Genomic DNA, 25,940 nt, shown 5'->3' on the forward strand with positions numbered 1-25,940 from the left:
GAGAGAGAGAAGGCTCTAGAATTAGTTATTACTTTTACCATTGGTGACAATTTTTATTTCCCCTTCAGTGTTGCTACAGTTCCCAGTTTATTTTGTTACTGAGGAATCTCTAATTATATATGTCACTCCTTTTAACCAAATGCCTCACCATATTCTCTCCCCGGTTCTCATAAGACATAATGTCTCCTTGTGCAAGAGCCATTACCAAATACCTGGAAATTTAGGAAATTCCTCTTTTATCTGTTGTTGATGCCTGCTCTGCCCCTTCATCCCTATGTCCATGCACAGGTATTTGACTTCATCAGATTTGGTTCATTGCTACAGCAAAGAGCCTGTGAGCACCAGTTCTTAAACTGGACTGAGTGCCTGGAGGTGCCCAGTAAATCACTAACACAGGAGGAGGTTCAGCTGCCACATACATTGACTAAATAGAAGCAGTTACAGAGGACGTTCAGGCTGTATAGTTTTTTTATTGTGTTTCCCTTCAGACATTCAGGCAGGGCCAGAGCCCTGCTAGCAATGGGGTCATGGTTCCAGCCGAGTGTGCTAAAGTCTTCCAGTTTTCCTTCCTGGAAGCCTTAGAAGATGGAGTGGTTGGAGGGGACCATCTCCAAAGACTGAAGGTGTCAGTCTTCACTGTGTTTTAATAGGGCTTCAGTAGTGTGTAATTAGTGACACAGGAAATGTGGTTTTTTGCTTGGGTTCAACCCAAGCTGTGTGAACTTGGTCAGGAGACTTGTAACCTCTGGTTTGGCTCACATAGGTTAATTTCCCTATGTTGCTCTTGATGGAACATGAAAAAAAAATAAATAGAAAAGCTTCTAATTATGTAAATAATAAAAAAGAAGAGACAGAGAAGTAGTAAGATTTGTGTCTGACCTGCTGCAAGGCAGCTGACCTTTTAAGTTCTCAATGAAGGCCAAATAGAGATTTTTAGAAAGGGAGTTATGCAATTCAGTTGTCCTTATTCAATAGATATTTCATTTTAAGATCTTCCAGGGTAGAGCTGTAAAATCATATCCTTACACTGAGAATTAATCTGCACTTTTACAAGCTGCAAAACCCAGAACCTGTGCTAGCTAAGACTTAAGTTCGTTGATAGTTCAGTTATTTTTGGAAGTTTTATCAGCTATCCCTGTCAAATTCCGTTGCTTATGAGAGCATAAATAGCAAAACAGTGTCAGCCCACAGTGACATCCTAGGCCCTTGCTAGTCAACCTGCCTCTTTCTGAGTCATCTGTAGGCTGGGAATAAATAGCTTTTGTAGAAATGATGTTTCCTGATGCTGCCTAAAGTTCAACTGCCCCTGCCTGAAGAACAGTTGTTTATATCCCTACCTTGTGGAATTCCTACATTGTGAAATCCTTTTATTTTATTCAGCACAGACCCAGTACCCACTACTTCAAATCATTCCCAAATTTATTAACTACAGATTTACCAGGTCCAACTGCCTGTAGGCCTAGTGTGTGTATGTGATTGCTGCCACTTGAAGGGGCTTTCTACTTGAGTACATCATGATAAGGAAACATCCATCTTCTGTGCTGCCCTAATTTTTATAGGGGATTTTCATTCCACTTGCATTAATTGCCACAGCTAAAGTGATGAAGATACCCTCCTTATTAATTGCTGTGCCTTGTTGATTTGGCAGTTTACTCCAGCTCAAAGTCCCACCTGATGTCTGTGAAATGTGGTGGGTCACTGTTATTGCTGGTGCAGAGGTGTTGGGCAGTGGGCCTGGCCAGCTCTCTCGCTGTCTTTGGGAGGCTCTTTGTCCTGGTAGGGCCCATGGGCTGTTGAGTTGTTTTCCAGAATCTTGTTGTAGCCTGATGGTTGTGATGTTCCTGTTGGTCTTTTGTTACAAGTTGGCTATTGACTGACTTTTGTGAGAGGTGACCTCTTTTCAGTGTGTATTTAGCTGCTTTTCTTTTGGGAGGCACAGGTATTTTGAATGGAAAATGGGTTTTCTGTTTGCCAACACACATGGTTTCCCCTAAATAATCTTCCCTTCCGTTATTCCCATTTGGAAAGGTTGTAGTGTGGTGTGGCATTTCTCATACTGCATTTTCTGTGCATTGAGGGTTGGTGTAGTAGTGTTCCTGTTTTGGAGCACCAGTTTGGCTTCTTGGGAAGCAACTTTGGGAATGGATCCCACAGCTCTTGTTCTCCAAATGTGCTGGAATCCCTTTGAAAACCTGAATTCTCTCTTATGCTTCGCCTTCATTTGCAGAAGAAAACCACATAATAAGCATGTTACTGGGGGCAAGAAAATAATGTGGGAAATGAAGTACCCTTCATGTGCTGTCATTTATTGTAAAGGCAGGTGAAGGAGGAGAATTGAACAGGTCCTGTCTCTGCTGCTTGGATATTTTACTGTTTTAACTGAGGTTTGGAGCTGGTTGTTATCCATACAGAAGCAGAGAAGCTTTTCTTAAGCTTAGGAGCAAACTATTTGTCTTGCCTATGTAATGTTGTCTCCAAATCCTCTCAGGGCTCAAACTTAGCAACACTGGCAGCATGGCTATTTCCTAGCTTTCGTTGCTACAAACTGACATCTTTGTTGTCCTTTTTTCCTGTTTTCTTAAGTAAGAGGGCAACAATGGGAGAGCTATAGCATGGACTTTTAAAAAGAAATACTTGGTAAATTATCATGGAGGCCTCCAGGCATGTGCTAAAGCAGTCATTCCAGGACTTGCTCTTGCTCCTTCCTGCCCCAAGACCAGCATGTTTTGGAGAGTGATATCCCTTGCAGTGCTGTGCAGTTCTCATTCAGCTTGCTGAGGGCAGCAATACCTCCATTCTCTACCTGTTTCTTGTTGGAGAGGGGTGTTTTCTGCTTTCCTTGAGCACATCCTTGAGCACCGCCATGCAACTGGAAGCATCAGCTGTATGTTTCTCCTGCCCCAAGCCCATCCAGTCATACCCATTCACTGCAGTGCTTTCCCCCATCTACTGTGAACATAGCTCTGGTGCAGATAAGGCTTCACAGGCTTTTCACTGTAGCTGTTGGTGTTAAAATCCACAAGATGCTTTGACAAGCAGGCAAAGCCTAGGGCTTTCTGTCCTAAAAACACTTGCAGTAACCAGACACAACTTCTGTGCCTTCCCAGTTAAATAGAGAAGGAGCTTGTGGTTATCCTGAGAATACTTCTGCTCCGATGACCTGTATGCAGCCTTGGAGTATTTATTGAAGCTTGTGGTGCAAGGAGTGTGTTACAATCTGTAAGAGAAAATGGGTGTCCAAACATCAAAGATAATTGTTTTCCTTTTGGCAGGCTATGCTGAGTTGTCGAGTCTGGCATTTTCTTCTAGTGTCTGCAGAATGCCCCCGCAGTGGAAGATGACACCCCCCCTCAAGTGAATTTTCACGGGCTGTCTGGTACCCATCATTTACTTGGTTGACAGTGTAAATCCCATCTCTTTAGCCTTAACCTGCAGTTGGGGATGATGGTGACAATTGAGCATGTCCACAAATATACAGAAATCTGTTTGTGTGTTAGGCTGGGATGCTGGAGATGGCCTTGCTTTTCATACATCCTCCATAGATTATCAGTTGACATGATCTTCTGCTTTTCTTGTTGTATATTAGGTTTGGATTTTGTTGAGGTTTTATCCTTAGCACACGTCTTCTTTCTCCCTGTTATGCTTGTCCTGCTTTTGGCTACATGGATTTCTAGAATCACCTTTTGGAGCCATCGACTTTGAGTGTGTGTATAAAGAGGGAAAAGACTTGTATACCTGGGCAGGGTTTCTTCCAGAAACATCCTCATGGTATGGGAAACATGGACATTACGGATATTTAATTTGTATACATATTTATACATAATTTTTATCATCCAGCAAACGTATGGAAAGTTTCCTCCAAGGGCTACCTCGTAAGCAGATGAGTGGATTTCCAGGCAGCAGAGCTGATTTGAGGTGTTTTTTGTGTCTGATTCAGTGTGTGTTCTTGTCATGAGCTCACTCTGGGCTTACATCACTGAGGCTTGATCAACATCACATGTTGATTCAATCATTTGTACATTCCCACTTGTGTGTCACTAATCTCAGCATTGTACCATCATGTAGTCAGAGTTGTAAACCTCTGAGATCCGTAGGGAAGGCTGTGGTGGGAAGCTCCTCATGCTGGGCAGAGGCTTGGCTGTGAGCAAGCAGTGGGGTCTGCCTGTGGTGACCAGTGACAGGGCTGTGTGTATGTGTGCGTATCTTACTATGACAAATGCACTGTCTGCTTTTCTGTTTGGAAGGACTGACTCAATCCCTGTGTGCTGCAGAGAGCTTTCCTTGTGTAGAGTGCCTTTTGTTGCAAAACATTACTGCCAAAACATTCTTGTGCTGAAAATACTTCTCTGGACCTCCTTCTCTTCTGTCACCTAAATGTCTTCCATCATCTCACCTGTTCAAGCCGTGTGAATCCTCTTAGATCTTTCCTGCCAAAAAATTCACACATTCTTTCTCAGATAGTGGTAGCTGCTCATCAGGGTGTTGTTTTTTTTCCTAGTCCTGCCCAGATAAAAAAACTACCGAATTCCTGGCGAATTACAAAATCTCTGTCCTGCCTTACCTCAGGAAGCAAACCAGGCTGACCAACATATTTTAAAATAAATGCACTTCTGACTGGAAGAGTTGTGAAGCTGCATCTTCTTGCTTTATTTGTGTAATCTCAGCTTGCTGGGTCCCTCTTCCTCCCTGCTCTTATTCTAAAATCCTGTCCTCCTTTTTCCTTCAGCGTCATCCTACCCACGTGATGAGGATTTTGTGCTTTGTTGTTGCTGCTGCTGACCTGCTGCTCTGTAATGGGATTGTCTTGGGACAGCTTCTGGGTGAGCTGCTTGGAGCAGGCAGCAGATGCATAAGAAGGATTTCTGTAGTGTCTCTGGTCACTGCTGGAGGTGTGTGGCCCAGCAGGGTTATGTCAGGACTGAAATATCACTGTATTGCAGAATTATCTTTTCTGTGTGCTGAAGCTCTCTTGGGCTGCTGTATAAATAAGTTGTTCCAGGTAAACCATCCTTCCCTACCCTTGCAAAATGAAACTGCACTGCCTCTGGCCCCTGGGCATTTATGTTCTGGTTATGAGTTTGTTGGGTTTTTTGCCAGTTGACATTAACAAGCCTGTGTGATGGTACATCTCTGAAATATCCCTTCTTTCCCTCTGCCTCTTTAATGCCTTGTTAATCAAGTATTCCTCTGTTGGGATAGATGCTCTGTTTACAATGCCAGGAGATTGAGTGGGATATCATTAAGGAGTAATTGTGATTTCCTGAAGTTTGTTAAAATAACCAGGAGTGTTGCAAAGATAAGCATCTGGTCCTCTCTGGCTGGTGTATGTTGTGATGTGCTATACCAGTACTTGCAGCACATCTCTCAGTTCTGTTGGGTACCAGATGCTGCTGTGCAGTGAGGAGATGTGTGTAGGGCTGGATGCCCCCTGCACTGATGGCTCAGCATGAGGAACCAGTGTTGGGCAGCTGGACCTTTGGTCAGGCCCAGCACAGCTCTCATAGCAGTGGGAGTGGTTGAAAATTTTTGCTTGTGAATATGAAGCACAGATATGTCTGCTCTCTGTCCCTTCAAAGTGTCTAAAGTTTGTGTTGTAGAGCAATCTCTGGCAGAGCAACACCTCAGAAACAGCTTTGTTTCTGTCACTGTCAACACTGGAAGTGTTTTCCTGAATGACATGGCTTCTGGCACACTCATCTTTTGAATTCATTTGTAGGTGAGATTTAGCCTGGAGCTAGAAAGGTTTTGAAATAGTCCTTGGATGCATATGCAGGACTGATGCTACTCTGTTTATCTATCAGGTCCTCTCCTAACTTGTTAATGGAACCACTGGGGAACAGTCTTAGTCACAGATGCTGTGTATAGGTGCAGTTTCTGGGCTCTTTAAAATGGAGAGCCCAGACTTGTACCGCTGAGCTGCTCTTACTCAGATTGTATGGTTTTTATTGTGTTTACAGTCATGATGGTTTGGTTTTCTGTGAAGATCTGTAGGAAACTCTTAATATATTCTTGTGTAACCATTTGGCAGGTGTTTATCATTGGAGCATCCAAGTGTTTTAAAGGATCAGGGATATGTAGGATGCATAGAGTGCTGCTACAATTGACAATTTCTGTATGTGGTCAGAAGGTGATTTTGGATAAAGATGTAAAATTCTTGATTGAGCTCCTATATGAAAGTGGGACTCAGGCCACTAATTTGCTTTGATGCTTTTGAAGTTGTTCTCTAAGCAAGCTGGTGACTGTCAGCTGCAGATGCACTCTCAGAAATTCCCTCTCTACTCTTGGAAGCAGATAGTGCTGGTGATATGATTGAAGTTACTTAATGGGGACACAGGAGCTGTGAGAGGGAAATGTCTGGGTGGGCTCAGGCCTCAGTTTAGGTGAATAAAGGCATCTCAGTGAGCACACTGTAACTTTCCTTCCCAGAGCAAGACCATTTTCTGTCAGGGTTTTTTGCCATAATGGTTTGCTTGTTGTGAAAGAGAGAGGGCAGTCCTTCTCAGCCCAATCCCAGCAACCAAGGAGGAGAACATGTTCTGGGGGAGCACCAGACATGTTTTGCAAGCACACGAGCCAGATTATAGCACTAAGGCTCCATCTGGGCTGTCTTGATAAGTGGGAACACACCAAAATGCTGTTGCAGTTTTCAGCTGATGAGTTGTTCCTGTTAGCTGCGGCTTCAGAACTGTTGGCTCCTTGTGCTTTTCTGCTGTCTTGGTGGTGGTGGCTTTCTTCATTCCTTGGTGCTCTCCTTGTGGTGGATTGCTGTAACTAGTAGGTAAAAGGTTGAACCTAGAAGCTGAAAAAAAAAATAGTCAAACTGCACACTCTGGGGGCTAAGGAAGGCAGAAGCACTGCTTTCTTCTCTTGGAAGAGCAATGGTCCAGCTGCTTTTCTGCAGAAACTTTGGTTTTGCATAATTGTGGTTATGATAAATGGTGTGAGCGAGCTGGAATTCCCTTTAGATGTAGATTTTCATCTGTTTTCTTCCCACTTGAATTTGTGTTGGACCTTTTTAATGTCAATCAGGGAAGTCTGGGTACCTTGAACTGAGGTACATTCAATGAGAGTACTGTTATTTCCTGCTGGGTTTCTGAGAATCATGCAATGAAGAGGTTAAATTCAGATGTATCAAGTTTAAAGTTGCAAGATCAAAGCAATGGCAAACAGCAACTTTTATTTTTCTATTTCTGAAATTTCTGTTTCCATTTCACTGTAACTGGGCTGCTAATGTTCTTGACTAGAAATGAAGCATGGTTTCAGTGGGAAATGGGGGCTGGTACGCCTCAATGAGCTGTTGTGTCATTATCCATCAATCACAGGCAACAAGGAAGCAGGTATTTAACACAGAAGGACACAGAGTTATTATGTGCCCCATTCCCTTGCAAGCCACAGGGCACTTTCTAGACTGTTATTAAGGCTTTAATACCTACAGAGATCATTGTGTGCTATAGGAGCAGAGATCAGGAGCATTGCTGTCATTCCACATCAGTGCAGGACAAGAAAGTGTGTCAGGTGGAAGAGCACCAAGGGTGCTGGCAGACAGCAGCCCTCTGCACTTGTGAGGCATGGCACAAACTTCCCCTCATCCTCTCTCATTCTAGAGAGGAAGAATTTTTTCTGGCATTGTACATGGAAACCTGTTTAATCCAGCATGTGTGAATGGGACAGCAACTGAGAAATCCTCAGTACCTCTGTGTGACCTGCTCACTTGTGTTTGGCTATGCTTGTTCCCAGAAAAGGGCAATGGGAGGAAGATCCTGAAGCTGTGTTGTTTAAGGACACACAGAAGGGAAGCTGAAAGTTCCTTCTGGCTTCTGCAGTGACAGAAACCATGCAAAGTGTGGTTGACTTGTTGCACTGAAGTGTCTGATTCATTCTGCCTGAAGGTTTGTTTTCCTGCCCTATTGCACTGTGTGTATGCATTGGCAATGACTGGATGTTGCAACCAAGTGTCCTCCTGCATCTCCATCACTACAGGCCACCTAGAAGTTCAGTTAGTCATGTATTCCACAGCATAAACAAACAGCTTCCAAAGTAGATTCTTCAAAGGACAGCAGTATAACATCAACTGCGTCATGCAATGAATTACATTTGTAATGGGGTCAAAGCTGGGAAACTGTAAATATGAGATCGAAGTATTTAAATCTCTGAAAATATCTTCTTTAGAATAGAAAGGGGAAAGTAATTTTCTCCTGCTTTCATAGAGAGCAGGGGAAATATTGGGTTTTGTGAGGTACAGTCCATGTCCTAGCAGGAAATCATCAATATTCAGATAGGCTTCATGTAGCAGATTTGATCCAAGATAGCAATGGAAGCCCAAGCAAGCATTTTATGTGCTTTTCCATCAAGGATCTCAGTGGCAGAGTTAGCAGATAAACTTATTTTAAGTCCTCAGAATCCTAAGGTGTATATTCTTACACTTAAAGCCAGGTTGAGAAGTCTCACTAAGAAGCTGTGTCAGGGTGTGAAGCTGTATGTTAATGGTACAATGACTGAAGTGTTTAACTGTTTATAGGCTGAGGCTTTTAAAGGCCTGATTGATTCTTCCCAATGCTGGAGAAGTGAGCTGAGGCTGTTTTGGTGTTATTTTTCCTCCCCTGACAACATGTTCTTCTGTGCCTGGTGCATGGGAGATCAGTGTTTGCCCTCTACCACTTGCCTGGTTTGATACACCCTGGATGTTACAAGAGATCCAAATGGCAGCACCTGAGCCACCCCCTATGGAGCTGCTTACCTGAAAGTTTAAGGATGTCTGCATGCTGTTTCCTCTTCCCAGTCCCTTAGGGGTACATCCAAGATGGGGCACAACACAACTGTGTTCTTTTCCTTCCTCTGTGTCAGTGTTATCATAGGAACTGGTCTCCTGCAGTCACCTCTGTGGCTTTCCTGGAGAGCTGAGATCAGTTTCAGGCCTTGGAGCCTGGTTATCCACATAGAGGAGAGTCAGTTTTTCTGCCTCCAGCAACCCTGGCAAGGTACTAAGCCTCTTTCTTCAGTAGTTCTGGGAATCAGCCAGGAAGGATGGATGTGGATGAACCTCTGGATGGTGTGCAGTAGAATCACCTGGGTGGACCTCTCACAGCCCAGTGTCCCTGTAAAGGAGGAGTTGACAGGTCCTGTGTGGAGCTGCAACACCCACTTGATTTACATTGCAGCCAGGCTGGCAGGAGAAACTGATTTCCTTCTCCTACCCTTTGGCAGTCAGTATCAGGCACCAAATTTTGCCATTTACTGGAGGTTTTGGGACTTTGAAAAATGATGTCTCCAAGGACAAAACCCTCTTTGCATCCACAGAGTTGCTTCTTTTTCCCAGGGTTTTTGGGTCTTCTCCTTTCAGCAGATAGGTTGTCCTGCAGGGAGCTTACCTGAGCACAGGCTGCAGAGAAAGCATCGACAGCAAAGTCTCTGAGGGATAATCCCATGGGTGCAGAAGTAAGTTTGGAGGCACATCTGGGCAGCCTGGGGGCTGCTCTCTTCCCTGTTTGCAGCTGATGTGTTCTGAGTGAACATTTGCTGCTGCACAGGACATCCTGCACTCTGCTCACCACACAGGTCAAGCCATGTTGGAATCAGTGTGGAATCCCAGTGTTACAGGCTCCAGCAAAAGAACACACTTGTTTGGGTGTGGGTTTTTAAATGCTTAATCAAACAGCCTGAATTGTCTAGGAATAAATTTCCTCCTTTAAGGCAGAGCTTTCCAGCCTGACTTTTTTCCAGCATGATTTTACATCTGGGTTGTGCTGTAGTGTTTTAATATTGTGCTTCAAATCTATGAGTTAGGAACTGGACCTTTTCCTCATTGTTCTTCCAGCTTCCTTGTGGCCATTGGTGATTGTAAAGTATTCCTGGGGGAAATGCACAGGAAGGTCCTGGGGTTGATTAGTGCATTGTGCTAATGCCCTTAATTTTTATATTGTTTAACAGCACTATGGGATGAGATGACTTTTGAGGAAGAAGGTGGCTATATAATAAAGTGTGGAGAAATGTGTGCAGGCACTAGAGCAGCATTTTGGAGGGAAAAGGGGAATCTCTGTGTTGGGAGCAAATCTTGGAAGCAGTTGTTCAAACACAGTGTCCAGGCAGTAGATGATGATGAATCAGAAAAGGAAGATAGATGAGGCAGAGCAATGTGGGCCCTTCTCTAGAGCCATCTGTGAATATGCTAAACATTTAACTACTTCTAAGTTTTGATCGCTTTAAGTTTACTTTTCAAAGAGATGATTCCACTTGATTCATATTTTTTTGGTCATGGGAACAATTGTTTGAAATGGATGAGCTTCTTAGTTTACCTCATGGTAAGTCCTTTACCGTACATTTGTTTTTTCAGCCCAACCAGTGACACCAGAGTGCAGAACTTGTCTCCCTTGGAGGTGTTATCTCCTGATGATCTGTGTCTCTCACTATCTGAACTCTAGCAATTTCAGACTGAGTAGGAAAGGCTTTAATTTTTAAATTTCCACATTTTTCCTTAAGGTTGATCTGCAAAGATGCCCTCTTCAGAGGGGTGGGGGAAGCTGGGGGTTAAAATTAGCTGGAGTGGGAGATATAGGACTTTCATTGCTGGGTGAATGGTGCACATTGTGTCTCTGGATCAAAGAAAACTTCAGATATGATGAAATCTCCTTAAGAAATGCAATGCAGAAACCATTCATATCACCAGCCACCCAAAGCTGGCCCTAGAACTTGTGAAGTCCAAGGCACATGGTGTCTTCTCAAGATGCTACACGTCGCTGTTATCCTTCCTGGAGCCTCAGCTGGGAGCTTGGCTGTACCAGCTTTTTTGGTGGTGTTCTCAAAGCAGGGCTGAGTGTGCTGACAAGTGCAGCAAAAGCTGTGTTTAAAAGATAAGCACTTCAAGAGTCCTAACTTGGAAATGAATTAGACTTCAGAATTCAGGCAATAAAATGTGGAGAGCTGGCATAGCCTGAGAAGCAATTTCTGTGCGTATTTGTGAAAAGGATGTCAGTGGGGGGGGGAGATGAGTTGTAGAAAGATACTGGGACTTGCTTAAAAAGAGTATGGCTGGTATCCAGGGAACTGAGAAATCATAGGAAGAGAACTGGAGGTGTCTCAGCAGGCTAGATGAGGTGTCTGTGGAAATAAGGTATTTAAAAAATGCAGACTGGCACCTTCTGCTGAAGGACAAATGGCCTGGATAACCAGGTAGACAAGGAGGCCTAAGGAGGGCTCTCTGGGAGTAAGTAGAAATGGAAACTCATGTGTCACAGTGGATGGTCCCAGTGCAAGTAGAAAATGTATTTTGTATAGAAGGAGTTGGAAAAAGAGGCAGCGAGTGCCATCTGGGATAAAATAATCCTTCTGTAGCATCTTCATGTGTATTTAGGTACTACATCTTTAGAACTCTTAAAGTTATCCTTCTAATGCCTGAGTTCTTTGTTTAACATTTTGTTTAACATGCCCATTAGTGATGTGTCTGAAATTATGTTCTGTTAATCCAGGACTGATGATGACATCTTTGGCCTCAGTCTCGGGCCTTGTCTGACCGTGGAGACCATGAGCCCTGAACTGACCATGCCATACTGGTTGGTTAGTGTCAGGTCACTGCTGAGATGAGTGCCTCTGCGAGATGGTTGAAAGTGCTGTATGTGCTTTTGAGCTCCAGGCAGTGCTGACACTCAGGAGCAAAACATCCCCTTGTCCAAGTGACCACTAACACAATTCTTGTGCAAGATTAATTTTATTTTTCAGTCTTGACAGAGACCTGTGACAACAAGGTTGTTTGGATCCACTTGGTGATGTAACCCTTTCCCAGGGATCCACCATTTGTTGGACCATCCTTTTCCTCTGTAGATCTTGAATATTCTGTCTTGGCTGTCTGCTACTCAGCAGGGGAATGTTGAACACTGGTAGACCAGGCCAATAAAAAGTTGCCTCTGAGCTGCAAATGGTTAGGGAGCTGGAGAAGGGGCCTGAGAGGCTTGGGATAGGTCCTACTACACTAGGAGTTTGCTTCTAGTTACTGTTCTTGTAGGAAATGCCAGATTGCTGCAGTACCCTGCCACAGGCTGTATTTCTCTCCTTTCTTCATCTCTCCATGTCACACTGTTTTCTAAATGTTTAATTACAGATGGATTGTGGTTTGTGGGTTTACAGCTCTTCTCATCTGCTTTTTGTTAGAGGTAAGCAGATGTACTGCCTGTTGCTCTGTAGAGTTGAGTCCCTTGTACAGCAGCTGCCAAGAGTTTCTGAGAGCAAAACTTCAGCATATGCAAAAAATGGGATGAGAAGCCAGTTTCTGTGGCTGAGACAATCTTGTTATGCAATATATCCAGCTGGTCTTTCATCCTCCTAGGTGTCACCGTATTGTCCCTGTGCTCCATCCCTGGGAGCTGCTGCCTTCTGAATTCCATGGGCAGCTGGGGATGTGTGGATAGAGGGAGCTTGGTGTTTGCCCCCATCATCCTGCTTTCTCCAAGGATGAATGCCATAAGGGAAAGGGCCTGGTGCTCTCCTTGCCAGCTCCCCTCCAGCCTCAGTACAGAGATGAGACCTTGCCAGCGAAACAGGATGCAATCACATCATTTCCATTGCAATGGAGTTGGAGTTGTTAAATTTACATTTATAATAGGAAAAGAACCTGAAAGCAGTCAGATTTTCTGGAACATTTAGTTAACCCGACTTCTGCTGTCAGCCCCTTAATCTGCTTGTGCTGTGCTGTCCAGTGCCTTTGGAGACCAGGAATGGAAAACACCCTGAGGTGGGCACCCTCTACATGCCCAGGCTGCCTCCTAGGGTACTAGCTGAGCCTCCCCCAGCAGTAAACACTAGTCACAAATCAGTTTAAATAATTTTTTAAAAATGTATGTATAATGATTTTTGAATAACCATCCTAATTATAGTCAATATGTGTAAGAGGGCTGAATTAACATCATGTAAACAAGGTTAATTCTGGTATTTTAATGTGACTGCTTTGTGCTTCTCATAAGTGTTCTTTTGTCATAATCTTTGCATGCAATTTTATATCTGTTTGCAAATGCTATTTTCTGTTAATTTTTAACATGCAGAACCATGTCAGTCTTCTGACTTGGTTATTACTCAGCAAGAAGGGTACCAGAACCTTTCAGTTCATGGCACGGGTATTTTCCATTTAATCAAGCTACAAACAATGTAAGGAAATCATTAGCTGAAGCAGTGTTTGGTTTTGTGCGCGAGCCAGTGGCTGGAGGAGATCTGAATATGGTTCATTTGTGGTGCAGGCAGCTTCTGCTCTCACTTGGTTGCTGCTCTGTGGTTGTAGTCAAGGAGAAAACTTTGGCTTATTAGTTCTTGATTTGAAGGCTTCAGAGCCAAACCTTGGTTTTGTTCCAAAGATGACTTGTGCCACTCCATGTATGTGGTCTGTAAAGCTGAGACTGACAGTTGCTATCCCACAGAGGTACCCATGGCCTTTCTTGTGACCAGGGGTGGTGGCATGTGCTTACCATCCCACTGGATGAGCTGGAGCACAAATCCTCCACAGCAATCCACAGCACCCCTGGTTTCTACATCCATTTCTCCTTAGGTCATTGTTAAGAGGCTCCAAAGTGAGATTTCCAATGTTTGTCCAAATTCTATTAAAGCAGAAGCCTGGTTTGATTTTAGGGAGAGTGCTTTGCTCTGGAAATTCTCCATGTTTCAAATTTTCTAGGTCACTCTTTGATGCCTTAATTTTTTTTCAGAGAAACAGTTAGCAAAAACTTTGACACTGATGATTTGTACTCTTCTGTCATGTCAGTCTTGGAGAGCATAGAGATTCTTTTTTTGGCAAGTTCTCCCCCTCCTCAACCCCCAGCCATCATCATTAGAAGGCTGTCAACAAGCATGAAAAATACAGCATGCCAACTGTAGATGCTAATTGACAGACAAGCAGCTGAAGGGGGTGACTTGTGTCAGGCCTTGCTGCCCTAGGAAGTGTGGTCAGAGCAAGGTGTCTCATGGACCTGCTCTACTCAGTAGCACAGATAACTTCTGCCCACATGAGACAGCTGTGCTCTGCTTGGAGCAGGCGGTGAGTTCCATCCTTGGTAAAGTAGTACAATTGCAAAGAGGTTAATCTGGAGGTGATTAAGAACCACCCTCATGAGTGGACACTACATGTACTTGGAATAAGGTCTGTCTTTTTGTCATACAGTCAGGGTTAGTCTTGTTGATATCCTTCTAATGCTCCTGGTGCAGCTGCCTTTGGTGACAAACTGTTCCAGAAAATGTGGAGTTTCATTGCCAAAACCTTCTGCCCAGCTGACATGCAGTCTCCAGTGTGCTTTTGGAAGGATTTCATCAACTGTAGATAGCACAGGTAAGGGATTTTCCCTTTTTCTTTCCCTTTCTTACTCATAGAGTCATAGAATGGTTTGGGTTGGAAGGGACCTTAAAGATCAACTGGTTTCATCCCCCTGGCATAGGCAGGGCCACCTTCCACTAGACCAAGCTGTTCCAAGCCCTGTCCTACCTGGCTTTGAACACTTCCAGGGACGAGAGAAGCCACAGCTTCTCTGGGCAGCCTGTTCCAAGTACAGTAAGTTAAAGTAACCTGTTCTTGTTGGGTTTGCCCCAGCTCAAGAAGGGACTTGGGGGCATTGTTCGTTGCTGTGTGTGCTTTCTGCAAACAGCCTTTATAATTCCGTGGCGTTGCTCTCTTGAACAACCTTGTGATGGGATTGCTCAGTCAACCAGTCTGCTGACAGTAACATTTACTACATAGTAATATTTACTATGCCATTGGCTATTATTCCAGATGATGCAGATTTTTTAGGAGCTTTAGCTGAAATGGCTTGTACTGAATTGTATCACTTAGACTGGGATCCAGCATTTCATCTCCAACAGACCTCTAAGCAAAAAAACCCATGTATAACTGTGTTTGAAAGGTATCAAACAGTAGCATAAATCAGTGCTTCCAGCAGTAAAGTCCTGCTGCTCTGTTATAATGAATCTGGAAATCCAGAAAAAACAGTAGAATCTGCTCGTGCCCTTAGAAATCTGGGCATTTCCATGGCTGAGAGCTTGTTCTAGTACTGCAGAGCTGTGCTGCCTTTTAAACCCTTCACTGGTGAGTCAACTGTGTGTTTACTGCTGGTTGTGAGGGGGAGGTTCCTGACTGGGTGGACCAGAGAGACATTTCTGTAGCATATGGACTTAGAAAGAAAAGGCCAAGCTGCTCAGAACACGGGCTGTTGAAAATCCCTAAGGAGAATTAACAGACATGGTGCAGGTGAGTCACTGAGAGAGGTCCAGGATAAAATGCCTGACTAGGGAAGAGATTGTTACCACCTGGGTACTAGACAGTACCTGTAGCATACCTTGGGCTTACCTTTTTTTTTTTTTTTCCACTAGCACTGTTTCTGGAAAGTTTCAGAAATCTTTGTGATTTCACAAAGGTCTGCTCAATTGAAAGCAGTGACCTGAAAATTAGAGTATTGTCCCAAACATTTTGCAGAGAAGAGGAAGAAGGTGTAGATGAAAAAGAGTAAGCAGTGAAGGAAATAAAGGTTCTGAAAATATTTTGTATTGGCATCTTGTAACTGAATGGAGGAGTGAGGAATTTAAAGTCTCTAAATCCTGACAATGTGTGTCCTAAATGAAGGACTTATTTTTGTGTGTTAAATGATGATTGCAACCTTGAAAATTACTTTATCAAGAAGAAATCAGTAAGAGAGGGCTTGGTGGAAAAGTGTGCAGGCAATCAGCATGGTGTTAAGGAAATTAGGAAGTAATTATGCAAGTGACACTTTCTGCAGTCTCTGAGAACTGAATTTTCAGTAGAGACCAGCGCCACATGCACTTAAAAACCATTTTCCATAAACCCAAAAATAATCCTAAAGCTTTCTGGAAAGCTTTATCCTCAATGGCTGGTAGGATGAAGCCATATGATTACCACAGGAAATGTCCTCAGACCTAGTCGTCCTTCTTTCTCGAGCTCACTGGCAGGGCTGCAGGTGCCTGCTGAGGAGTGCCTGCTGGCCCCACGGAGCTGCAGCTCTGCTCCTGAGGATGTGCACCCTGCCTTCTCTCCCTGCATCTGCTCAGTGTGTCCCCAGGCAGACTCTGGCATTTCTAGCCTGCTCTTCTGGCACTGCCAGTCTCTTGAATTTGTCAAGTGATGGGAGGACTGCTTGGAAGAGGGAACATGACTACCTCAGAGGGACCAGTGGGACAACTTTGCTTTCCATTTCCCTCTCTTTCTCACTTGTGTTTTCTCACATGCCTTAAAGAAGGTATAAACCTTCTCCAGGACGTGTAAGGTAGGTGATTGTCCACTCTGTGAACAGTCCATCAAGGACATCCCTTGTGGCTGAGGTTGCAGCACTGAGCACATGCCAGCCCTCAGCAAGAGCTAGGAACAGCTCAGCTTTCTGTGAGGCAAAGGCAAATCCTGTCTGAAAAGCAGCACTTAAAGTGTTTAATGCATTTAGACCCGGTGGGAAAGGACATCCTTGATCCATAATTGGTAGGTTGTATAGAGGGGAGGTGGTGAAACCTGACCTTACAGGGCAGTGTCTTTGGTCTCCTCTCTGCTGCATTTTTTCGTGGATGGTTAAAGGATTGTTGTTGTACTGCTGATGAGTGATTCCCTGCCCTGAACTCTTGCCTCCTACTTTACATGCTCCCTAGCATCTCCCTCACATTCTGCACAGCAATTTATGTATGCATGGGTGTATCGTGACTTCTGAATAATAACTCTGGAAACCTGTTTTCTCATGTTCATGGTTTGCTCTGGGGGTACCTGGGAAGCATCTGGCTTACCAGAGCCCCTCAGAATAGCTTGGAGCCATGTACAGCTCCCTGACATCTGTCTGCACCATTCAGCCCCCTGTCTCCTGGGGCTTTGGAGACCTGGGTCAGAGTCTTATTATTGTCACAAAGTCTCATATTGTGGTACTGGGAAGTACAGAGTGCGTGGTCTGGCAGTGCCTCCAGTGACATGAGATGTCTTGTGGCTCCATGCATTTGCAGCTCAGCCTGCATGCTCAGGCATGGTCCATTTTCCACGGCAGATGAGAGCCACCAGGAATCCTTGCTGCTCATTGCTTTTATGGGCTGCTCCAGGCAGGAGCTGGGGGGCTTGCTTCTGTGACTTCATTTCACCCTTAAATCATCTGCATTTCCGCAAAGCTGATAAATTTGCTGGACTTCTGTAATCTCTCCAAAGCACCGTGTGTGGAGCTGAAAGCAGTGGATCTTGGTGGGCAGTGGAGCTCCTCTGCTGTGCTGGCACTGGAAGCCAGCCCCACCAAGGACCAGCTGCAGAGAGGTGGCTCTGCTGGCTGTGGGGCCAGTGGCCAAGCTGCCATGCTGGCATCCTTGGTTTCATGATATGAAGACTAACCTGAGCATGAAAATTCTCTCACCTCAGTGGCACTTTTCCTTATATTCCTCCTCAAGGAGCTGCCTTGAGCTCAGCCTGGTGGTGGCTGGTGTGAAGGAGGCTGTCCAGCTGCCCCTTTCCAGCATATGGACAAGCAGGTTACAGCAGTTTCCATCTCACATTCTGCTTATTCTGTCACTGCTCCTCTGGGGAAGTGGCAGATCCTATTCTGCCTAGTTCCTCTGGAGCTAACACCCAGCTTTGTAGTGCTAGAGCAGGGCAGAGGCAGTTTCCCTTCCACCTCCTTGGCAAAGCTCCAACTAACAGAACCGGGAGACTTTCTCCCCCTTTTTTCACGCTATTTCACTTGCAAAACCTTTAGGAACCAGAGCTTTAGCCCTTTTTCGTTGCCTCTGAGTAACCTGCCTGCACTGGGCACATTTGTCATTTACCCCCTTGTCTCCACAGGGAACTCTTTCCATCGGAGGCAAAGAAGTGACCCTCGAGTACACTCCGTGCCCAGAGTTTTGGCGCTGCAAACGTGTAAGTCTGCGATCAGAGAGCTGTGTTGTGCTTCCCCTGCTGGCTCTCCTGGCATTGGCAGCAGAGGAGCTTTAGGTATTTGCTCATTCCCTAGAGATCCTTAAGAGTAATACCTGTCCTGAAACTCCTGCCTCTTGTAAATTTCCATGGCTTTCCCTACCTTGGTTTTTGTACCTATGAGTTCACATTGCTTTGGTACAGGTACTGCGTGTTTATGCACAGAGCAATTTTGTCCCTCTGCAGTGTTTACCTTTTTACCTGCAGGGAAAACAGTGTGGATCTTCTCTCTGTAAAAACCAACATGACACAGTGATTCTGTCAACAGGAATGCAGCAGGCTTGCACTCTGGTCCACAAGTGGTATAGCCTCTAGTGACCAGAGCTTTCACCAGCATAACAGTGCGAGCCACCCTTCTGTTTCACACAGGATCCTGAGGTCTGGATTTGAGTGTAGTAAGTGCAGCGTGGAAATGAGTACAAGTCCAGACAGTTAGGCCCATTTCTGGGGAGGCACAGTGGCCTGAGGGTAAGGGTTGTTCCTCTGATACTCCCAGAACAGGCACTTTGGACTGCAGAAGGCAGGGGAGGGGTGCTGAGGGAAGGTCAGGGCTGTTGTCCTCCATTCCCGCCAAATGTACACCAAGGGGTTGCAGCAGGGCAGGAAGGGACCAGTTCTGGTTAAATTCCCACCTTGGCCATTGGATCACATTGGGCACCAAAGCCCCTCAGCTAGTTGGATGCATCCCAGTTGCCAGGAGAGCTGTTGTTTGCGGCATCATCTGTCCTTTCAGTGCTTCAGGGATCAAGCAGAGACAGAAGTTTCAGGCAGGGGTTTCACAGCAGCTCCCAGTGCAGTGAGGAGTAGCTGGAGTATGTGTCCCTGCTGTTGCTGTGTACAGCAATGCCTGAAAGAGCTTTCTTGTGTCCCAGAGCATTTGCAGAGCTCCAGTCAGAGGGAAAAAAAAAAGGGAGCTGTGAAGATGGGGGACTTGGCTGCTTCTATGGTGGCTCTGGGTCCTGTACAGCTCTGCCTCCTGGACTCTCCCCAGGCAGCAGATTACATCCCTATCTACCATTCAGCTCAGATAAGGACTTTGTCACTGCTTTAGGGGTGGGTTGAGGTTAGAGAATATATAGGCAACTTTGGATATTTTGAAACATCAGGGGGGTTAGCAGTATGGGGCCTAACGTGGAGCTTTTTGACCCAATGTCACTTGAGGGAGTGAGTGTCCCATCTCAAGGGCTAGTGAAGTACCTCCATGGTGTGAGCAAGCCTGTGCTCAGAAGTTGTGAACAAGGCAGCCCAGTGGTGAGCCCTGTGAGTAATTCCCTTCCATTCCAACCTGTCTCTCAAGCTCTTGCTGTAACTTTTCCTGGGCTGTTATTTTCTGAAAGCATTGCAGAGTCTGGCATTCTGGAATAGGTTATATCCACTGCCTTCCAAACATGACCACCTCATGCTGTCCACCTTCTGTTGCAGTGTAAGGTGTGTACTGTGGGCTACAGATCTTCCTGCTCCTATTGCAAGCTCCCAAGAGATGGTGAGTATATCTGGTCCTTGTGCTTGCTCAGTTAAAAGTTTCATCTGCCCTGACAAGTAAGTTTCTCTTCTGGATTCCCTGTAGCATCCCTCTTGGTGGACTAGCTGAGCACTGTGTAGGAGGGTCATTAGTTTTGATTCTTCTAGACCCATTTCCCACTTGAGGTTACATGTGGATGTGTTGCTACCAGGTTCTCTGCTCTTGTGAGGTTTGGTGGAGGGCTGTCTTACTGCACAAAGCCTTTCCTTCCTATTGCTCTGGCATTGTCCTTCGTCCATGGCATTATAGGTTTTGTGTCCTCCAGCCCATGAACAGGTACTGCTGGCTGTAGGTGAGCTGGCTTCCCCTCAACCTACCTTCCTTGGGACATGTGGCTGCATGTTTGTAGGGTTATTCTTTTGGGGGTCTCAGAGTAGGGGTGAAGCCAGGACTTGAATCATTGAACTCACCTTGCTGACTGTAGGAAGATCATGGAAAGAAGTTCTGCTCCTTTCTAGGAGCCTCTGCTCATCCCAACAGCACCTCTGCTTTTTGAAGTGGGATGGCATGGGAGCCAAAACACTCTCCCTTGAGGAACTGATTTCTTCAGGATGAGCAGGTGTTCCAGGCATAGCTTTGACTCTATCTCTGGGCAGACTTAGGATGTTTTGCCTTTCTTACCTGCATACCCCAGGCATAAGGGGCATAAACAACTGCTGATGCAGAGCTGTTTTCTGAAGCACTGTTCCTGTGGTTCTGCTTTCTTTGTGCTGTGGCTCCTCCGCCAGTGTTCTGAAGGCAGAATTCACAGACCTGGCCCAGCACAGCTGTGGGCTGCAGTAACACTGCTGAGGAGCAAATTAAATACAGCCTTCAAGGTGCTGTGAAGACAGATTGTGGTGCATGCTTCTCACTGACCTGCTTTTGTTGCTTGTGAAAATGTGTAATAAGGTAACCTCTCTCTGACAGTCCTTTAATTGCTGGGTGAAACGAAGCAGCTTTCTAGGCATATGCTCTCATTACTGCAGCTTTGCATGAGTTCTGGCATGCACTGTGACTGATGGTCTGGAAATGGACTTTAATGTGCCTCTCTTACAGGGAGCAGAGCAGGCCCTGAGTCCCGAGGCAGTTCTGAGGGAGGCGAGGACACATCAGCTGAGCAAGAATTCAGTAAGAGAACTGCTCTGCCCACCTCCAGGGTTGTGCTGCCGTCTGTGTGATTTGGCACAGGCAGTGTTCTCAGCTGCACGTGCAGGCTGGTTTCCTGTGCCAGCCTGCCATGAGGTTCTGCTCATGAAGTGTGGCCAAAACTCTGCACACTGCAGGCAAATCAGCAGGGGCCTGCCCAGCGTGGGCTGTGCTGACAGCCGAGCAAATCAGCCTGCAGCCTGCTCAACACTGATGTACAAAGTGGTTGTGTGTTCTGCCCTGCTACCCAGACAGAACAAGAGCAGGGAGGTGCTCTGGGGGACATTAAAGAGGGAATCTTTGTTGTGCCAGGTCTTGCACTCTCCTTTATTTGTGGGAGGAGGCTTCAGCAGCAGGCACAGGGCTGGTGATGTCTGACTTCGCAGCTCCACAGCTTTGGCTTGCCTTTCCAGCATTTGTAGAAGCTCAGGTAGGGATCTCTTTTGAAGTAAAGCCACATGTTTCAGAGGCCCTCAAGCACTGAAACTTGATGAGGTTTATCTTCTCTGTATTGCATAGGTAGGCTGGGGGCAGGGTATTTCCAGTAGTATCTGCTTTTTCCATAGGTACCTGATAAAATCAAGGATTGTGTTACAAAGCTTTTAATTCACTGATCACAGGGGTTTGAACCCAGTTTTCCTCCAGAGTAGAGAAAGGGTGATGACAGTTACTGGTTGGCATTGCTCAGCTGTGGGTATTGAAGAATACCTCAAGGCATAATAAAGGTATCACTGCCGTGTAGGTTGTGGGATGTGGTAGGAACATATCCAAACTCATCCCTGATTTGTGTTTGCCCAGGCAGGAGCCAGTCCTAAAAAGAGGCCAGAAGGGCTCTCATCTCTGGAAGGAGAGGTCAGGTACAGGAGCCTGACATGAAACAAAGCAATGGAAGGATGAACAGTAGTTCCTAGCTTGTCCTTTACATAGCTTGTATCTGCAAAGTGCTAAGACAAAATATCCAAAGGCCTTTTCTAAGGGGGACAGTGGCCGGAAAATAGCAGAAGAAAAACAGTTGCTGCAACACCATATGTGAAACCTGTCTATCTCTCTCTAATAGCAGAGACAAAGCTTGAAAAACCTGAGCAAGAGGTATCAGGACAACCTGGATCTCCAAAGCAAACACTCCAGCCCTCAGTTCCTGCTCCACAGCAGGAGTGCCAGCCTCAGGAAGAGGAGCCAAGGAAGAGAGATGAAGGGGGAGAGCGGCGACCCTTGCAGGAGAAGAGAAGGGATATGGACCGGCACCAGGAGCTGCCTTCTCAGAGAGAAGTGGAGGAAGCCCCACCACAGGATGGTGGAGGAAGCAGAAGTGAGTGATACAGGGCTCAATTTTGCATTCCTCTTGTTTGAACTCCATGAGGCCATCTGCAGAAAGGGCAGCATTTCACTAAAACCTCTGGAGGCTGTTTCTGTGTTGTGCAAACCATGGCATGTGCAGCTCCAAAGGTGCTGGCGAGTTGCCTTTTGGAAAGTTAATTCAGGGCAAGCTGGCTTCAGGGTGGTGCAGCTAGCCTAGCAGCAACAGTCTCTCAGTCTAAGAGTTACCCTGGGCTGAGCTCCATTGAGGAAGGGCCTATTTTCTACTGTGTTTTCTGGGTAGAAAAGTTTGGAGGCAGTACTCTGAGCATCTTACACAGCGGATATAAAAAAAGTTATGGCTTCCAGGCTCAACTTCCAGTAGCTTTGTGTGGGTTTGGTTTTAGCTGTGCTGTTACAATAAACTTAAATCTGAATTACATTTTTCTTTCCCGGGCTACCTCCCTCGTTGTGCTTCTCAGCAATCATGCTGAAACGCATTACTCGATTCACCCCCCCGGAAGTGATCGTGGGGCTCCTGGCCCCCTACGTGCGGCTCTCCACGTCCAGCGTGCGCATCATGAAGAACAAGGCTGGCCGGATGGGGCAGACCTATGGCTTCATTGAACTGGATTCACATGCTGTGAGTAGCTTCCCCCTTTCACATGCTCCCCCTGTTGGTATCTATAGCCTGCAAAAGTAGAGAAACTACAGGGATACAAGAAATAGCTGTACTTGTGAGGGGGCTGTCCTGGAGTGAGTCCTCTCTTCCACTTATCTGGCTGAGTCCCAGGAATGTCTGAGACAGCTGTTGCTCTTTTGCCTTAGGAGCTAAAGATTGTTAATTGTCACCAGCTGGAATGCTAAGTGAGTTTCTTGCCTCAATACGTTCCTCCTAAACGTGAACACTTTTTGCACAGACACTTTGTTTGCAGAGAACTTGAATTCTGCAGAATTCATACAGAACCATGGTTTCTATATGCAGAAGGGAAGAATCTTAATTAATAAAAGTCCCAGTTGCAGTGTTCACATTTTCTGGTTCTGGGTGACTTCCAGACTCCATAGCCATGCTTTGGCATTGGTCCAGAGGGTGTTCACCATGGTTCTTTGGGAGAACAGCAGCCCCAGAGCTGTATTGTTGAGCAGCCCTAAGAGAATATAGTCCCCAGCTGATGGCTGAAAACACTTCTAGGACAAGCAGAGAACCTAACAATGCATTTGTCCTTTTTGCTGCATCCTGAATACCTAAGTAGTGCCACATCACCAATATTTGAACTAAAGTGTTGTGTTTCCTATCCTACTCTGATCATCATGTAAGCACAAAACCTTCCTTTCAGGCAGCCTGGATTTTGGAAACAAGCTTATATTTTCTTCTCATGGCTGGGAAATTCTCCTTCCCTTTTACAGGAGGCGCTGAGGTTGCTAAAGATACTACAGAATCTGGATCCCCCTATCTGCATTGATGGGCGTACAGTGGAAGTGAATCTTGCTACAGGGAGGAGAAGGTATGGACAGATGAGGCAGTAGGGTTGTCCTTTGTGTGATGTGCTGTGGAGCTGGAGCTATCTTGTCAGACCAGGTGCCTAAAGGTTGGCACATGAATTAGCACAGATGTTCCTACAGCCTAGAAATATGTTGGAGAGGTAAAGGCGTTGGAGCTAGAAGAGGCTTCAGTAATAGAGCAGCTTGGAATTAATCACTGTATTTGCCTGGCCTCTTGTCCAGCCATCAGATTTCATTGTGAAGGAATAGATGGGTTCAGCTTTTTTAAAAAGCAGTTGGAGAGATTAATTTTTGCAAACACAGCAGAGAGTGTGGTCATGACTCTTGTGGAGACAGTGATCTGCAGAGCTACTCTTGTCTCCTGGGATGGACACAGCTGAACATGTGGCCAGCAGAGATGATCTTTCTGCCTTTACTGGCCATGCTGTTCATTTTGAGTATACCGAGGTTAATGTGAAGCCAGGATTACATTAACCTGTAACCTTTGTCTCAACAGGAATGACTATGGGGAGCATGGTGACAACTCCTACTATGGCCCGGTAGGTCTGCATGGTTTCCCTGCTGCCAGCTGGGAAGGGAGGTAGTGCTGGGGGATGATAGGTCTGATTTTGTTTGGCTTTTTCCCTTCGGGCTGCTGCAAGTTCAGCGTGTCTGAAGATGGGATGAAACTGTTCAAGTGTGGTCTTAAGTGCTCCTGTACCCCTAAGACTGTGTTTATCATGTGCACTGAAGTGCAAGTCAGAGCACAGGCATGGTCTGGGGGGGTTCTGGGCTGAGTTAGTCAATAGCACACTTTTACTGAGTGACTTGATGATGACTAATCTCAGTTTCTAACATGAATGTCTCTTCTTCAGTGCTTCTTACTAGACTGCAGGGCTCTTCTCATACTGAATGGGTTGGAGGCTTCAATTTAAAGATATGCAGAAGCTACAGAGGTCTCTGGTGCTTTGCAGCACTGACCATTGCTCTGTAGATGCTTGTGTTTTATTTAGGGCAGACAAACGAGCTGTTTCCCAGAAATTTGGGCCTGTGAGAGGGAGGAAGAGCAATATGGTATTTGTCAAAGAGTCTTTGATCTGTTTGTGTTGTTCACTTACTCCAGGGCAGAAGGGGCATGAGAGACAGGAGGGGCAGCGAATCCCAGCGACGCACCAGAGCTCAGTGTAAGTTAAGCTCTGCCTCACTCCTACTGGTGGGGAGACTTCTCTTCCTTAAAAGGGCACTGACATGTAGAAATCAGCCCAAAAATATTTTTGAAGGCTAAGAGTAGGTTTGTTTGCTACACCCACTTGTGAGTTCCTTTGCCAACTTTGTTTAGTCACATTTTCCTATCCAGTGATGTGTTTCTCTCTGCTCTTACTGTGCAAAACTACATGCAGATAAAGGAAACTTGCTGCATACTTTTCCTTGTTGTGGTAAACTGGTGCAGCTAAAATCAACCTGGCAATTACTAGATGAGAAAGAAGAAAATACACTTTATGCAACAGTGCCAGTAGCTGAAGGAACACTCCCAATTGTTTTACTATCCCATATGTAGCATTGCTGAGCTCTGTCTAATGACACTTTGGAAATGAGAAGCATTCCTCACATTATGAACCTTCCCTGAAGGCCCTTGGCTTCTCTTGTAGAAACAGTTTGCTCCCCTATTTTGTCAGGAGCTTCCATGCACCCACAGGGCAGAAGGGATGTGGGGAGCGTCATCACTTTAAAGAGGAGAGTGCTTGAAAGGGCACAGACCTTCCTTGTTCACAGGGGTGGGTGGACACAGAGTCTGGCATTCATTACCCCATTCTTAGGGAAATTACTGAATTGCATATCTTTGTCTGGTCAAGCCTGTGGTCTGGTGATCTCAGCACAGCTCTTTTAAGTGTGTTTTGATGTGAAAGTTTTGCCAGACTCCTAATACAAAAGAATTGTGAAAACCTATCTTCCTTCCCAGTCACATCACTCATCTTTACTCCTAGTCAAGTGATGTGAGGACACTCAGACCTCTCTTGCCAGGAGAGAATTTTTTTTTCCCTCCACTCTTGATCCTTTCACCAGTGTAATATTTGCTCATGCTTTTGTCTTTGTAAAAGGCAGGTTTTGCCTTTGGAAGATTCTATTGTTAACTCTTGTATATCTGTTCAGCTCCATCAGATGTGTCCACATACATTTACGATCCTGAAACTGGGAATTACTACGATCCCATAGCTGGGACATACTATGACCCCAGGACTCAGGTGAGCGCGTGGGAAGGCAGCTTTGCTTGTGGTATGTTCTTACAAATAGCTTGTCTCTGGAGAGATTTGCAGCTGGATCCTGAGGACAGGCAAGCACAGGACACTGCAGTGGCAGTTTTGTTTCTCTCAGTCCTCTCACCTCTATACAAGCTATCCACATTCCAAAATATCAGCTTAATGAGAGGCTAAGAACCCATTAGCCGTGTGTTGAACCAGCTACTGTAGCTGCCTCTTTGGCCTCTGAAGCTCTCCTTTGGAGGGGTTTTGGTCTCCTCTTTATTGAGTAGACTTATGGGCAGAGTATCCTTGCTAGATTTTACTGAAGACGTGTGATGTGTAACTGTGCTAAAAGATGGACAGCAGA

The 25,940-nt window shown here is 45.5% G+C and overlaps 1 protein-coding gene across 6 annotated transcripts in view; it reads left to right on the top strand.

The window, feature by feature from the left end:
- The window catches only part of RBM6 (RNA binding motif protein 6), a 56,123-nt gene that overhangs the window by 22,052 nt on the left and 8,131 nt on the right, over nucleotides 1-25,940 (top strand). For 3 of the 6 annotated variants that reach the window (XM_030458410.1, XM_030458408.1, XM_030458414.1), the window contains exons 7-15: nucleotides 17,774-17,848; nucleotides 19,328-19,388; nucleotides 20,466-20,537; nucleotides 21,613-21,864; nucleotides 22,334-22,494; nucleotides 23,259-23,356; nucleotides 23,851-23,893; nucleotides 24,457-24,517; nucleotides 25,485-25,576. In XM_030458410.1, coding sequence (XP_030314270.1) covers nucleotides 17,774-17,848; nucleotides 19,328-19,388; nucleotides 20,466-20,537; nucleotides 21,613-21,864; nucleotides 22,334-22,494; nucleotides 23,259-23,356; nucleotides 23,851-23,893; nucleotides 24,457-24,517; nucleotides 25,485-25,576 — 915 coding nt within the window. The remainder of the gene's footprint in view (nucleotides 1-17,773; nucleotides 17,849-19,327; nucleotides 19,389-20,465; nucleotides 20,538-21,612; nucleotides 21,865-22,333; nucleotides 22,495-23,258; nucleotides 23,357-23,850; nucleotides 23,894-24,456; nucleotides 24,518-25,484; nucleotides 25,577-25,940) is intronic. The other 3 variants (XM_030458409.1, XM_030458412.1, XM_030458413.1) reach the window with 3 other exon arrangements.

The sequence above is a fragment of the Calypte anna genome, chromosome 12 (genome assembly GCF_003957555.1).
Source record: "Calypte anna isolate BGI_N300 chromosome 12, bCalAnn1_v1.p, whole genome shotgun sequence".
In the NCBI taxonomy this organism is placed as follows: domain Eukaryota; kingdom Metazoa; phylum Chordata; class Aves; order Apodiformes; family Trochilidae; genus Calypte; species Calypte anna.